The 12,608-nt window shown below is 39.5% G+C and overlaps 3 protein-coding genes across 3 annotated transcripts; all 3 read left to right on the top strand.

Moving 5' to 3' along the window:
* Positions 1–5,311: 5,311 nt before the first annotated feature.
* LOC123896180 lies at positions 5,312–6,696 on the top strand. Its single transcript, XM_045946602.1, has 3 exons — positions 5,312–5,824; positions 5,918–6,143; positions 6,227–6,696. The coding sequence occupies exons 1-3, from the start codon at positions 5,312–5,314 to the stop codon at positions 6,694–6,696; spliced, it is 1,209 nt and encodes a 402-aa protein (XP_045802558.1).
* Positions 6,697–6,734: 38 nt separating this feature from the next.
* Positions 6,735–8,303, top strand: LOC123898128. The gene is made up of 2 exons (XM_045949016.1): positions 6,735–7,200; positions 7,280–8,303. Exons 1-2 carry the CDS (start codon positions 6,853–6,855, stop codon positions 7,886–7,888), a joined length of 957 nt encoding a protein of 318 aa, XP_045804972.1. The 5' UTR covers positions 6,735–6,852; the 3' UTR covers positions 7,889–8,303.
* Positions 8,304–10,177: 1,874 nt separating this feature from the next.
* Positions 10,178–12,347, top strand: LOC123898161 (phenylacetaldehyde oxime monooxygenase CYP71AN24-like). Its single transcript, XM_045949055.1, has 2 exons — positions 10,178–11,441; positions 11,724–12,347. The coding sequence occupies exons 1-2, from the start codon at positions 10,503–10,505 to the stop codon at positions 12,345–12,347; spliced, it is 1,563 nt and encodes a 520-aa protein (XP_045805011.1). The 5' UTR covers positions 10,178–10,502.
* Positions 12,348–12,608: the final 261 nt, after the last annotated feature.

The following is a 12,608-nucleotide window of genomic DNA, read 5'->3' as shown; positions in this document are numbered from 1 at the left end:
TTCGGGAGACTGCCTACGCCTACGTTGCACTACGGCACTAGCAAGTGGGTCGACAGTAAGTTGATGAAACGCGATGTTTGGATCCAGCCCAGGCATGTCAGCAGCGTGCCATGCAAACAGATCAGCATTTTCTCTAAGGCAGGCTTTCAGCTGCTTACTCGCCAGGTCGGGGAGCCCTGTACCAATCTTAACTCCTTTGCCTGGATCTTCGCCGAACTGGACTATCTCGAACTCTCCATCTGGAATGGGGCGGTGATGCTCTTTGCTCGCCTCATCAGACTCCCTCTCCTCCTTCCGCAACTTTTTCTCCTCCTTGTGCTCTTTCTTGGAGGTGCGGCTGTCGAGATCGATAGAGCTCACGTTTGGTGCGGGCAGCTTTGGTGGTGATTCCGGGGAAGGCTTCGGCTTCTTTGATTCAGGGGCTTTGCTAACGAAGTTGTTGCCCTTGGATGCTGCATCGAAGCACCTCCTCGCAGCTTCAATGTCCCCGTGCAGAGTAGCAACCTGCCCCTTGGAAGTATAGTACTTCATCTTCAGGTGAGCAGTGGAGGGGACAGCAATCAGGTCTGCTATGGCCGTGCTGTCGATGATGCACTGGTAGAGGCAGGGGCAGTCCACGACCAAGAATTTGACCTTGATCGACTTGGTAGTTTCCTCGGAGCCAAAAGTGACGATGAGGTCGACATAGCCCCAAGGCTTAGTAGTTGCCCCGTTGAATCCTGTGAGATCTGAGCCCAAGTATGGGGTGAGATGTGTCTCGTCCAGCTGCAAGGTCCTGAAAAGACTGGCGTACATAATGTCGCAGGAGCTCCCCAGATTGATGAGGAACCGACGAACGTCCATGTTGTCCATGTCTGCCCAGACGAGGAGGGGAATTTGAAAGTTGGCTGTCCCACCGGGCAGCTCCTCGAGATAGAAGGCTAAAGGCATTGATCGCCCCTTCGCCTTGTCCAGCGTTGCGCTCATGTTTGAGGACATATCAATGAGCTCCTCGAACTTTCTTTTTATTGATCCGATGGTGTGCTTGTCCATACGACCACCGGATATGACGAATGAGTCTGTAAAATAGTCCCACGTGCTAAGTGTAGGACCAGTATAAGTGTCCCCGAAACAGCTGGGGATAGCAAAGTCTTCTGGCCAGGATACGCTCATAGCGATCTGCTTGGTACTGTTATGCCCGGCTGGCTGGGGAATTACCTCCTCGACCGCGCGAGTTTTTGCGGCCTCTGGTCGAGGATCGTTGTTTCTCTTAACGAACTCTCTCAGCTGTCCGTTCCTGATCATGATTTCAATAGCATCCTTCAGCTGGATGCAGTCGTCGGTTCTGTGACCATAACTTTTGTGGTATTTGCAATACCTATTCTTGTCTTGGCCAGGCTTCAGGGGGGTTAGCTTTGGCCACTTTACTCCTGCTCTGTTGAATTCGGAGGTGTGGACTTCAGCGAATACCTCTCCCCGTGATTTGATGAGGGGGGTGTAAGTGCTGAACGTGCTTGGAGGGCCACAAGGTTCTCGTCTTTCGCCCCTCCTTCTATCTCTCCCCCTTTCGCCGCCTCTGTCGCTTCCCCTGTCGCCGCCCCTATCATCGCTCCTATGGGAGGATTCGCGGGCAGGGTGGCTGCTTCCAGGTCGGGCAAGGCGGGCGACATCAGCTGCCTGGACTTCCTCGTACTGAATGTACTTTTGAGCTTTTTCGAGGAGGTCGTCCCAGGTGGGTGGCTTTTCAATGCCAACAGCTTTGGCAAAATCGCTGCCCGGGCGAAGGCCCCTCTGCAGCAAATACTTCTTCATGTCGTCGGTCGTCTCGACCTGCACGACTTCTTTATTGAACCTCTCGACAAAATTTCGGAGAGTTTCTTCCTCAGCTTGGTATATGGCCTCCAAAGCAAGCACAATTTTTGGATGCTTGCGGGAAGCTGTAAAGTGTCTAGAGAACTGGTATGTAAGGTCCCTCCACGAATGGATAGAGTGAGGAGGCAGGCTTTGGTACCATGTCATTGCTCCTTTCCTCAGTGTGGTTGGGAAAAGTCTGCACCTAATGGCACCGCTGATATTCCTGAAATCCAGGTTAGCGTTGACATTAGCTATGTGATCGTCGGGGTTGGTCAAACCATCGTACGCGGGGAGCGTAGGAGGTCTCTCGAAGCCCTTCGAAATATGCGCCTTCAAGATGCCTTTGGAAACGGGGCATCGGGGATCGCCCTCGTCACTCCCGTTGGGAGCAATGTTTTAAGAACCGGACCGGAGGTCGAACCGTTGTGACCTCCGGTTCAAGGTTCAACCGGTCGGATTGGTTCAACCGTTATTAAACCATTTACATTAAACCGTTCATATAATTTTGAAATCTGAACTTATTTTACCATAAAAAAATAAAAATAAAAAATCTTGTACTTGTTTTATATATGGAAATCTAAAGATTTTTTCCTTAAAAAAAAATAAATCATATTGGGCTTTTTTAAAAATCAAACTTCTAACTTTCTATGGCCCAAATTTACTTCTATATATATGTATTATAATAACACACTAGTAACACAAACCCTAAAAAACAAAAATAGATGCACAGCGGTCAGCAGCCGCCTCCCCCTCTCTCTTCACGTTTTTTTTTTTGTTTCAAGGAAAACAAATTACTAGTTTTTGATTTAATTTATTCATGTTATGTCATTGTTATTGTTCTGATGTTTCTTGTGTACCTCTCATTTCTTCTTCTTCTTCTTCTTCATCATTCCTTGTGTTCCATAAATAAATTTGCCTCTTTGTTCATGAAAAACTTGGAAGAAAATGGAAAAGTTAACGGTACATTTTTTGTACACAGGAAAAGTTAATACTTAATAACAATGGAAAAATGAAAAAAAGTAACCATTTGTTTGAAACTGAAATAAAAAAAACATAGGAAATAAAAAAAACATAGAAAATGTTTCACTTCCATGTTTAGTGTTTCCTGTGAAAAGAAAAATGAAAACAGAAAAAAAAAAAAAATCGTTTTTTTTAAACTGAGTGAGAACCGGCCGGTTTTCCAGAACCGTGACCGGTTCACTGGTTTTGACGGTTCCCACCGGTTCACTCCGGTTCATACCAGTTTTTTACCGGTTTCACTGACTACCGGTTTTGGCCTTTCTTCCGGACCGATACTGTGTCCGGTTCACGGTCGAACCGGTCGAACCGGCCGGTCCGGTCCGGTTCTTAAAACATTGGTTGGGAGAATGGTCCTCGGATGACCGGGGAAAATAGTCGCCGGGCATGGGCGTTGGACTACGAGACTTGTAGTTGTGGGGATGGTAGCTGCCCGACGCGCCCTTCTTGGTCATCAGCGCCAACCCTTTAGGTGAATGGTTGCGCGGAGCTTCTTGTTTCCCTTTCTTGCCCGGGGAGAGCCTGCCCTCGCGATGAGGAGGAGTACGCTCTCTCTTCCGAGGAGTAACTTCGACCCTCTCTAGGTCGGGGCGTCGATGTTTGACAGCCGCCGGACGGGGAAGGGAAGGAGTAGCCTGGTGTCTCCGCGGGGGAGAGTTGGTCTTTCTGCGGCGCCGGCTCCTTTCCAGCGCGGCTATTCTTTCACTCTGCTCGTCTAGTCGACGACCTTGAGCCTGCATAGACTCAGTTGTTTGTTTTAAGGCAGCGATTAAGGCTGTGATCTCAGAATTAGACAGAGTTACGACCTGCCCGGCGTTGTTTGCTGGAGTCTCCTGTTTAAGCTGCGGGCGCTTGCCCGTTTGACGCTCGGTCAAGACCTCAACGTCCTCTTCATCGGACGAGACGGAGGTTTCCCGGCCGTCGCGGGGGTCGCTTTCTGGACCACGTGTTGTGGTGGTATTGTCACGCACCGGTGACAAAACAGTGTTATGCTCTGGCTGTGGAGAGCCTGGAACATTGAGAACGTTCTCGTCGCCGGTATTGGTATTGAATTGATGTGATGAACTAGCCATGATGAAGTTGTTGGTTGAAAGAGAATTGGTTTTGATCTTTGTTTCTTTGAGAAAGAGTAAAGATGGGGAAGAACTCAGATTCCCACAGACGGCGCCACTGATCTAACCTGGTGATCAGAAAGGTTGATGGCCGGTCCGTTGAGCAATCGTCCACACCGAAGGGGGGGTTTGTACCTGCAGGTGCTCCGATGCCTAAGTCAGCAAGAGAACAAGAGATACAAAGAGAAGAGAGAGAAAGTAAGGTATAGAATGAATCAGAATACCTGGCTCTCCTGTCTAGGAGAGCTTATATAGTTGCCCCCAGCGCTGGGCCAAATGTTGGTCTATTGGGCTGGGATAACCGGCCCAATAGACTCAACTGCCAAGATAGTCCCTGTATCGTAGGGGAGACCGTTATTTGCCTCTATCTTGGTTGGAGCCGTTCCGCTATTCGCGGGTAAGGGATAAGCTCCGTGACAAGTGTGGCTGAATGGATGAGCACGTGCTAAACGTGCTGCTTAGCTGTTAAGTTATGGAGGAATGGATCAACATGCGTGGATAGATGAGCACGTGTTTAACGTGCTGCTTACCCGTGATGTCGAGCAGGACACGTCATTGGCTGGCGTGTCGGGGAAGTCTCGCCTTATTGGGTCGTGCCCCAAATGTCGGGAAGAAGCGATTGGGTCAACTCTTGGGCCAGTCCAGAACAGAGATCATATAAATAGTTTACAAAATAAAAAATAGGTCATTTATTTTGGGACGGATGGAGTAATTCATTTCCCTAAGGGTCTGTTTGGTTCGGGGGTTTTGGAGGGGAGGTGAGGGAAGGGGAGGTAATATTTTAATTTTTTTGTGTTTGGTTCAATTTTTAGGAGGGGATAGGAGGGGAGGGGAGATAAGCAAAATCCCTCCTAAAGTCAATTTTTGCTTCCCCCCAAATCGGGGGGATTTGGAGGTGAGGGGAGGGAAGCTTTTTCAAAGTTTATTAAACTGACAAAATTATCCTCAATATATTTTAAAATTCCAATATTATCCTTATTACCATTTTTATTATTAGGTCTTTGTTGTCTGTATTACCTATACTCCTTGTCTGTCACAATTTGATCATCATTACGGCTGCTTGCTCATCCTCATTGCCTCTGCTTGCTCGTACCCGTGTATGTTTTTTCTAACTATTGAACATATTTTTATACGTGTTGTTTTTTTACTGCTTCTCTGCTCATCACGTTGATGTTTCTTCATGTGTGTTGTTTGTATTAGATGGATCCTAACTATTGAACATATTTTTATACGTGATGTTTTTATACTGCTTGCTCTTCTGTTCACGTTTTCACTATTGAACATATTTTTATACGTGTTATTTGTATACTGCTTGCTTATTTATTTTTTTAATTTTTTTATTGAATTAGATGGATCATCAGGATCGAGAAATTGTTATTAATAGATGGTTTGATCTGCGTCGTAGAGCTGTAGCTCAACTTATGTGTGCAATTGTTTACCTTTATGTTCGGATGTCTCGTAAGAGAAAATTAAGTTATAGCATGAGCTCTGAGAGAGAAAGGGTGCGTGAAGAAATAATGTATCGAATTAGTAATTGTGAAACTAGTAGAAATCTATTGAGAATGAGCCCTCAAACTTTTTTAAGGCTATGTGATATGTTAGAAAGAGAGGGGGGTTTACAGGCTACACGATGGTCAAGCGTGGAAGAACAAGTTGCAAAAACAATTTACATATTAACCCATAATGTTAAAAATCGTGAAGTCAAATTTTGGTTTCGGCGTTCGGGCGAGACAATTAGTCGTCATTTCCATCAAGTTTTAAAAGCTATTCTTGAATTGGAAGAAAAATTTATTGTACAACCTGATGGCTCAACGGTCCCTCTGGAAATTTCTAGTAGCTCTAGATTCTACCCATATTTTAAGGTAACCCTTTTTATTAATAAGTTATCTACAATAAAATATAAACAAAACTTGAATAAATTATATATATTGATAAAAAAAATGATATTGTGTCAGGATTGTGTTGGTGCTATAGATGGAACACATATACGAGTCAAAGTATCTGCAAAAGATGCCCCTCGATATCGTGGTAGGAAAGACTATCCAACACAAAATGTTTTAGCAGCGTGTACTTTTGATTTAAAGTTCACTTATGTTCTCGCGGGATGGGAAGGTTCTGCCTCTGACTCGAGAATAATAAAGAATGCACTAACACGAGAAGATAAACTTAAAATTCCTCAAGGTAATATAAGAATCACCATACACCTATAATTATTTATATGATATATTTCAAACTATCACATTTAATATTTACCTTTACTATAGGAAAATATTATCTTGTTGATGCTGGCTTCATGCTGACAAGTGGACTTATTACACCTTATAGAGGAGTTCGGTATCACTTGAAAGAATATTCGGCAAAAAATCCACCCCAAAATTACAAAGAATTGTTTAATCTCCGACATGCATCTTTACGCAATGCAATTGAAAGAGCTTTCGGTGTATTGAAAAAAAGATTTGAGATTATATCTAATTCAACAGAGCCCAATTATGGAGTCAAAGCTCAAAAATTAATCATTTTTGCATGTTGTATTCTTCACAATTATCTAATGAGCGCAGACCCAGATGAAGACCTTATAGCTGAAGTAGATGCTGAACTTGCAAATCAAAATCTATCTCAAGAAAATCATCAACCTTCAACAAGTGATAGGGACGAAGTTGCTTTGGGCGGGGTTATAAAAAATAGTGTAGCACATGAAATTTGGTTAAATTATGAAAATAAAGTTTTTGCCTAAATAGTTTATCTTGTATGTTTTATTATTATTTTGATGTTTGATGTTCTTTGTCAAAGTAGTACTGAGTTTATTATGATGTTTAGCGAATGATACTGAGACTTCATATTAAGATATATTTTAATTTTGTTATGTTATAATTGATCATTTTTATAGCTTATGGCATCGAAAAAGCAATTATCAACCAACAATGGTAACTCTAGGACTTTGAGTTGGACTAGAGCCATGGACGATGCTCTTGTTGATGCTTTCATGCATGAATTTGAAAATGGTAACAAAGTTAATGGTACCTTCACATCAACAGCATATGACCATATTACAGCTGAAATCAGTGCATTATTTGGGGAAAAAATTGATAGGGTGAAGATAAAAAACCGTTGGAAAACTTTGAAAAAAAACTTCACCGAATATTACGACATTTTTAAAGGTGGTATGAGTGGATTTTCCATGAATCCAACTACACAATTATGGGATGCTGAGCCAGAAGTTTGGGATGCTCTAATTGCGGTAAGTTTTATAAATCTTGTATTTTGCAATATTTTTATTAATTAATAGTTGTATAACTATTGTGAAACTTATTTTTCAGTCAAAACCAAAAGCGGCATATTGGAGAAATGTTCCACTTCCAAATTATGAGAAGATGGTGACACTTTATGGACCCAACCGAGCTGATGGCGATGAATCTGGGACTTTAAAGGAGACAAGAAAACAAAGTTCATCGGTCATCGATGAAGACTTTGTAGAAACTATTCAAGACATTGATGGTCATGTTGCTCAAAATGAGGTGAATTTGGAGGGTTTTGATGCTCCTCATTTTGATTTTACTGTACCTGAAACACAATCATCAGACCCTTCTCCTATAGCAAGTGGTAGTAAAAAGAAGAAATTGAAAGTGGCTAAGAATAAAGAGTCAAACAATGAAATGATTGAAATGAAAGAGTCAATGAATATGGTTGCTGAGGCACTACGAGAAGGAAATGAAATAATGAGAGAACGTCAAAAATATGATCTGCCTCCAATTTCTGGTCAAGAAACATGGAATTTAATAGAGGGTTGCGGGTGTGAGGCAGCGTCATTGCCTGAGATATATTGTGCTGTCATGAACGATGTTAACAAGCTTAGAATGATTCTCCAATGTCCACTTGAAGCACGCAAAGCTGTGATAATGCAACTGGTCTTTGGTTCATCTGATTAATCATCCTATAATGGTGCTATGATGTTTATGAATACTTTATTTGCATTTTAATATGTTTTTTAATATTTGGAACACTTGTTTGAATATTTACGAATATTTTGGAGGTTGTACGATGTACTTTGTTTGAATATTTTCTTCCGTGTTTTATTGAATCAAAGTTTTTGTTTTAATGTCTATGTCGTGAATTTCTTGGTGTGGTAGTGAGTTTCTTGTATGTGATATTTTTTTTCTTTGAAAAGTATGTGTTATTTGTTTTGATGTAATAATAAAGAGATATTAGTTTTTACAATATGAGTGTTATAAGATTTTAAGGGTAAAAAGGTAAATTGCTTTTAAAATACATCCCTTCCCCTTGTGAACCAAACATATATTTAATTAAAATACATCACCTCCCCTCCTCTCCCCTCTTTTGAACCAAACACATATGTAATTAAAAAATTTCCCTCCCCTCCCCTTCCCTCCCCTCCCCCCTATAAAAATACCTCACCTCCCCTCCCCCTATTTTGAACCAAACAGACCCTAACATTCATCAGTCACTCATTTATTTAGTTTCATTTTCTTTTCACCTCAAATTCAAGACCCATTCTTTCAATTACACCGTCTAGGATTTCAATCTATCTCCCCTTTCTCCTTTGAATGACCTCCTATTTTCGGAAACAAAAAAAGAAAAGAAAAAGTTGTTTGTTGTTGGCTTTGGTGCATATCTTGTAACTAGTATAATAAAACTATGATATATTTTTAATTTCATTATGCTGAACATTTTAATTTTTCTGCTGAACCTGATGTGAGCCCTTTTGAGTCAGGTTTTTTGCTTTGTTACTGTCACAATTTTACACATGATTGTAAACGGTGGTGGGTCTCTAATTTACCTTTAGAATTAGCGGCTAACACTTAAGCGGCAAGACAGAACAAAGAATGGCAGGCGCTAATTTTTTAGACGGAACCTAAAATTTTATTAAACTTTTGGAATGTTAAAAAAGAGTCCTACTGGTTCTAAAAATACAACATGTCCGTTGTAATAAAGAAAAACAAGAAAAGGATTCCACGTGCTTCGTGATATGAGAGAAGTCTACCGACACGCCGATATAAATGTCTTACTCCCTCTCTTGTAGGATCGAGTGTATCATTCTTCTTCGATTCAATGATACGTAGCCAAAAACTCTGTTCCCAATTCTAATCCTTTTGTTTGAAGTTAAAGATTTTGTATTATATGGGTAGAATTATTCTTGTTCGGCACAAGCCTAAATATTTTATATTCATATTAAGACACACAATATCTTTTTTTAAATTAATATAAATGATAATGAAGTGATGTTAAATGATGTGACTAATTTATTTTATATTTAACTTTTTTCAATTATGTGTGTCTAAATATTTTTTATTTAAATTTATGCCTACATTATAATTCTCCATATAGGTCTTATCAGAAGAATGGCGCCACCACTACCACCTAAATGCAACACGTATCTTTTATTTTTTGATTTTTTCTAAGTTAACTTTGCGATGGTCCGGGACGAGGTGGTACTTGTGATATTTCGGCTTGGGACGCATTTTATTTAGCAGTTTTCTGGATGTTAAATACCATTGGATGGGTTACTTTTTATTGGCATTGGAAGCACATTACATTATGGCAGGGTAATGTTTCACAATTTAACGAATCTTTTGATGGGATGGTTAAGAGATTATCTATGGTTAATAGTTTATCAGTCTGGGCGTGGATGTTCTTATTTGGACATCTTGTTGATAATTTGAAAGCATTTAACTAATAATTAATAAGAACAAATCATATACAAGTAAAATAAAATTAAAAGTTGGTTACAATTTAAAAGTTGGTTTGCTATGTGAAATAAAAGTAAATATATTATGTGACTTATTGTGTTGAATTCTACCTTCAAATTATCAAGTTACGGTTATGAAGCCAAGATACATAATACGATACCGATACGATGATATGGGAAAATTTTCAAAATTTCCGATACCATACGAACATGATACATTACTTAAAAATTAAATATATAAATGCACAATATATAAACATAACTAAAATTAATAGTAATAATAAATTAATATTCAAATTACACAAAATGAGCAAATAATCGACAATTATATATCTTTAAGTTAAATACTACACAAAAATGACATACTGTCCAAAAAAAAACATCATACTATCCAAAAATGACATAGTTGATTATCCATAAAAAACATCATACTCTAACATTAATTGTATCAGTCTCCTCTCCTCCGTTTTCATCTTCAAAGAATATTAATTGTCTGATACTTCTGCGATATCGGAGAAGTATGTGACATGTATCGGTAATTTTTTTTATAAAAATGATATTAACTGCCTGATACTTCTACGATACGTGTATCAGGACGTATCAGACGTGTATCAATATCGGATATGCATCGGACACGGTAATTCGCAATTTTTGGAGTATTAGGGCTTCACAGAATTATGGTGTATGCCTCACTTTTTTTATTTATTTGTTTTATTGTTGTGTAGCAGAGATTGATTTCTCACTATTTAAACACAGGCATAAGCATAACAAACCAACAACATATACATCAAAAAAGATACATCCATAAAAAACATAAATATTTTGCATCAATCAACATGTTGGAAGGAAAGATGTTTCAATATCTACCATCATCATTTATGAAGCAAGTGTCGCACGACCTAAACACTGCCCTTTTCACGTTTCTTTCTTTATTCATCAGCATACTGCTGGTGTTCAAGTTCACAAGAATAAACAAAATAAATCTACCACCATCCCCACCAAGATTGCCAATAATTGGCAATTACCTTCAACTAGGAACACTTCCTCATCGCTCTTTTCAATCCCTCTCACAAAAGTATGGTCCTCTAATGCTGTTACATCTTGGTCAGCTTCGTGTGTTGGTGGTTTCCTCAGTAGATATGGCTAAGGAAGTCATGCAAACACATGACACGGTTTTTGCCAGCCGACCATGTCTGACATCAACAAAAGCCTTACTCTACGGATGTAAGGACATAGCATTTGCATGTTATGGTGATACATGGAGGCAGAAAAAGAAACTGTGTGTGATTGAATTGTTGAGTCAGAAAAGGGTTCAATCAGTGCAGTTTATCAGAGAAGAGGAAGCCGTGGCATTGGTTGATAAAATCCGTAAAGTGACGAGTTCGAGTGATGGTTGTTGCACTGTGAACCTTAGTGAGATGCTGCTTGCAACTGCAAATAACATAATCAGTAGGTGTATATTTGGAAAGAAGTATGATGTTGATGGTTGCAGATTCGGAGAGCTTGGCAGGAAGATAATGACTCAAGTTTCAGATTTTAGTATTGGAGATTTGTTTCCTTTATTTGGTTGGGTTGATGTTCTCATTGGGCAAATTAAAAAATTTAAGGCTACTTTTGAAGAAATGAATGATTTCTTTGATGGTGTAATTGTAGAGCATAAAATGTCTAGGAGGGACCCCAACATGAAAGATTTCCTCGACATTCTGCTTCAACTTCAGAATGATGGTCTTTCAGAGTTCGACCTTACACAAAATGACTTAAAAGCACTCTTAATGGTTTTTCTTTCTATCCCTTTATCCTCATAAAAAAACAAATCCGTTGACAATTTTTATATTCAAATATCTGCGACCATGATTGTGACGACGACACCAAGGTTTTTGAAGTCACAATGACAATTAAAATATTGGTTCATGTACTCTCAACTAATTAAAAGCTCAAAATATATTAAGATAATGATTCATAAAAACATAAGTTGTTTTTATATTAGCATATTATAATCTTGCAAGAATTTATTCTTTACATAAGAATAAAACTGTTTTCTGTTTGCAAAATTTCAGGACATGTTTTTAGGAGGAAGTGACACAACTTCTACAACAGTAGAGTGGGCTATGGCAGAGCTCGCAAAAAATCCAGCCATAATGAAGAAAGCACGGGAGGAGGTAAGGAGAATCGTAGGCAATAAATCAAAAATAGAGGACAGTGATATCGATCAACTGGACTACTTGAAATGTGTGATCAAAGAAACTTTGAGGATGCATCCAGCTGCTCCTCTTTTGGCTCCTAGAGAAACAACATCCAGTGTTAAACTCAGAGGGTATGATATTCCTGATAAAACTTTGGTATATGTCAACGCATGGGCAATCCAGAGAGACCCTGAATTTTGGGAAAGGCCAGAAGAATTTCTACCTGAGAGATTTGAGAACAACAAGGTTAATTTCAATGGTCAAGACTTTCAATTTATCCCGTTTGGTTCTGGGAGAAGAAAATGCCCTGGTATGGCGTTTGGGCTTGCTTCAACCGAGTATATGGTGGCTAATCTTTTGTATTGGTTTGACTGGAAGATACCTACAAATGGTGCATCTCTTCAAGACATAGAAATGACTGAGAAATTTGGGATCACTGTCAACAAGAAAGTTCCTCTGTGTCTCCAACCAATACCATACAATAATTTCGTAGAATAATTTCACAATTGTTTTTATACATTCCCATCTATATAGTGTAGTAAAAAATAGGAGAGAAAATAAAGGTACTCATCTTTAAAGTTTAAATATTTTGATCACCGTAGATTTGTTTTATGCTTAGTGGAACGTGTAGTGAATAAGTTTTTTATGCAAATAAAATTTCAAAAAAGTGGTTAGTGACTTACAGTCATGCAGGCAAATTGGCTTGTCTCATGCGTCTTCACTCTTTTCTGCTTTCTCCATTAAATCGCTTCAAGACAC

The sequence above is a fragment of the Trifolium pratense genome, linkage group LG7 (assembly GCF_020283565.1).
Source record: "Trifolium pratense cultivar HEN17-A07 linkage group LG7, ARS_RC_1.1, whole genome shotgun sequence".
In the NCBI taxonomy this organism is placed as follows: Eukaryota; Viridiplantae; Streptophyta; class Magnoliopsida; order Fabales; family Fabaceae; genus Trifolium; species Trifolium pratense.
The sequence above is the reverse complement of the archived record's forward strand: the minus strand, read 5'-3'. Positions and strand labels throughout refer to the sequence as shown.

Bases quoted from the DNA above. Each gene is read 5' to 3' on its own strand.
- LOC123898128 (XM_045949016.1), top strand. From the start codon at position 6,853: ATGGCATCGAAAAAGCAATTATCAACCAACAATGGTAACTCTAGGACT. The intron at 7,201-7,279 runs GTAAGTTTTATA...CTTATTTTTCAG, and splicing joins TTTGGGATGCTCTAATTGCG to TCAAAACCAAAAGCGGCATA.
- LOC123896180 (XM_045946602.1), top strand. From the start codon at position 5,312: ATGGATCATCAGGATCGAGAAATTGTTATTAATAGATGGTTTGATCTG. The intron at 5,825-5,917 runs GTAACCCTTTTT...ATATTGTGTCAG, and splicing joins GATTCTACCCATATTTTAAG to GATTGTGTTGGTGCTATAGA. The intron at 6,144-6,226 runs GTAATATAAGAA...CCTTTACTATAG, and splicing joins TAAACTTAAAATTCCTCAAG to GAAAATATTATCTTGTTGAT.
- LOC123898161 (XM_045949055.1), top strand. From the start codon at position 10,503: ATGTTGGAAGGAAAGATGTTTCAATATCTACCATCATCATTTATGAAG. The intron at 11,442-11,723 runs GTTTTTCTTTCT...GCAAAATTTCAG, and splicing joins ACTTAAAAGCACTCTTAATG to GACATGTTTTTAGGAGGAAG.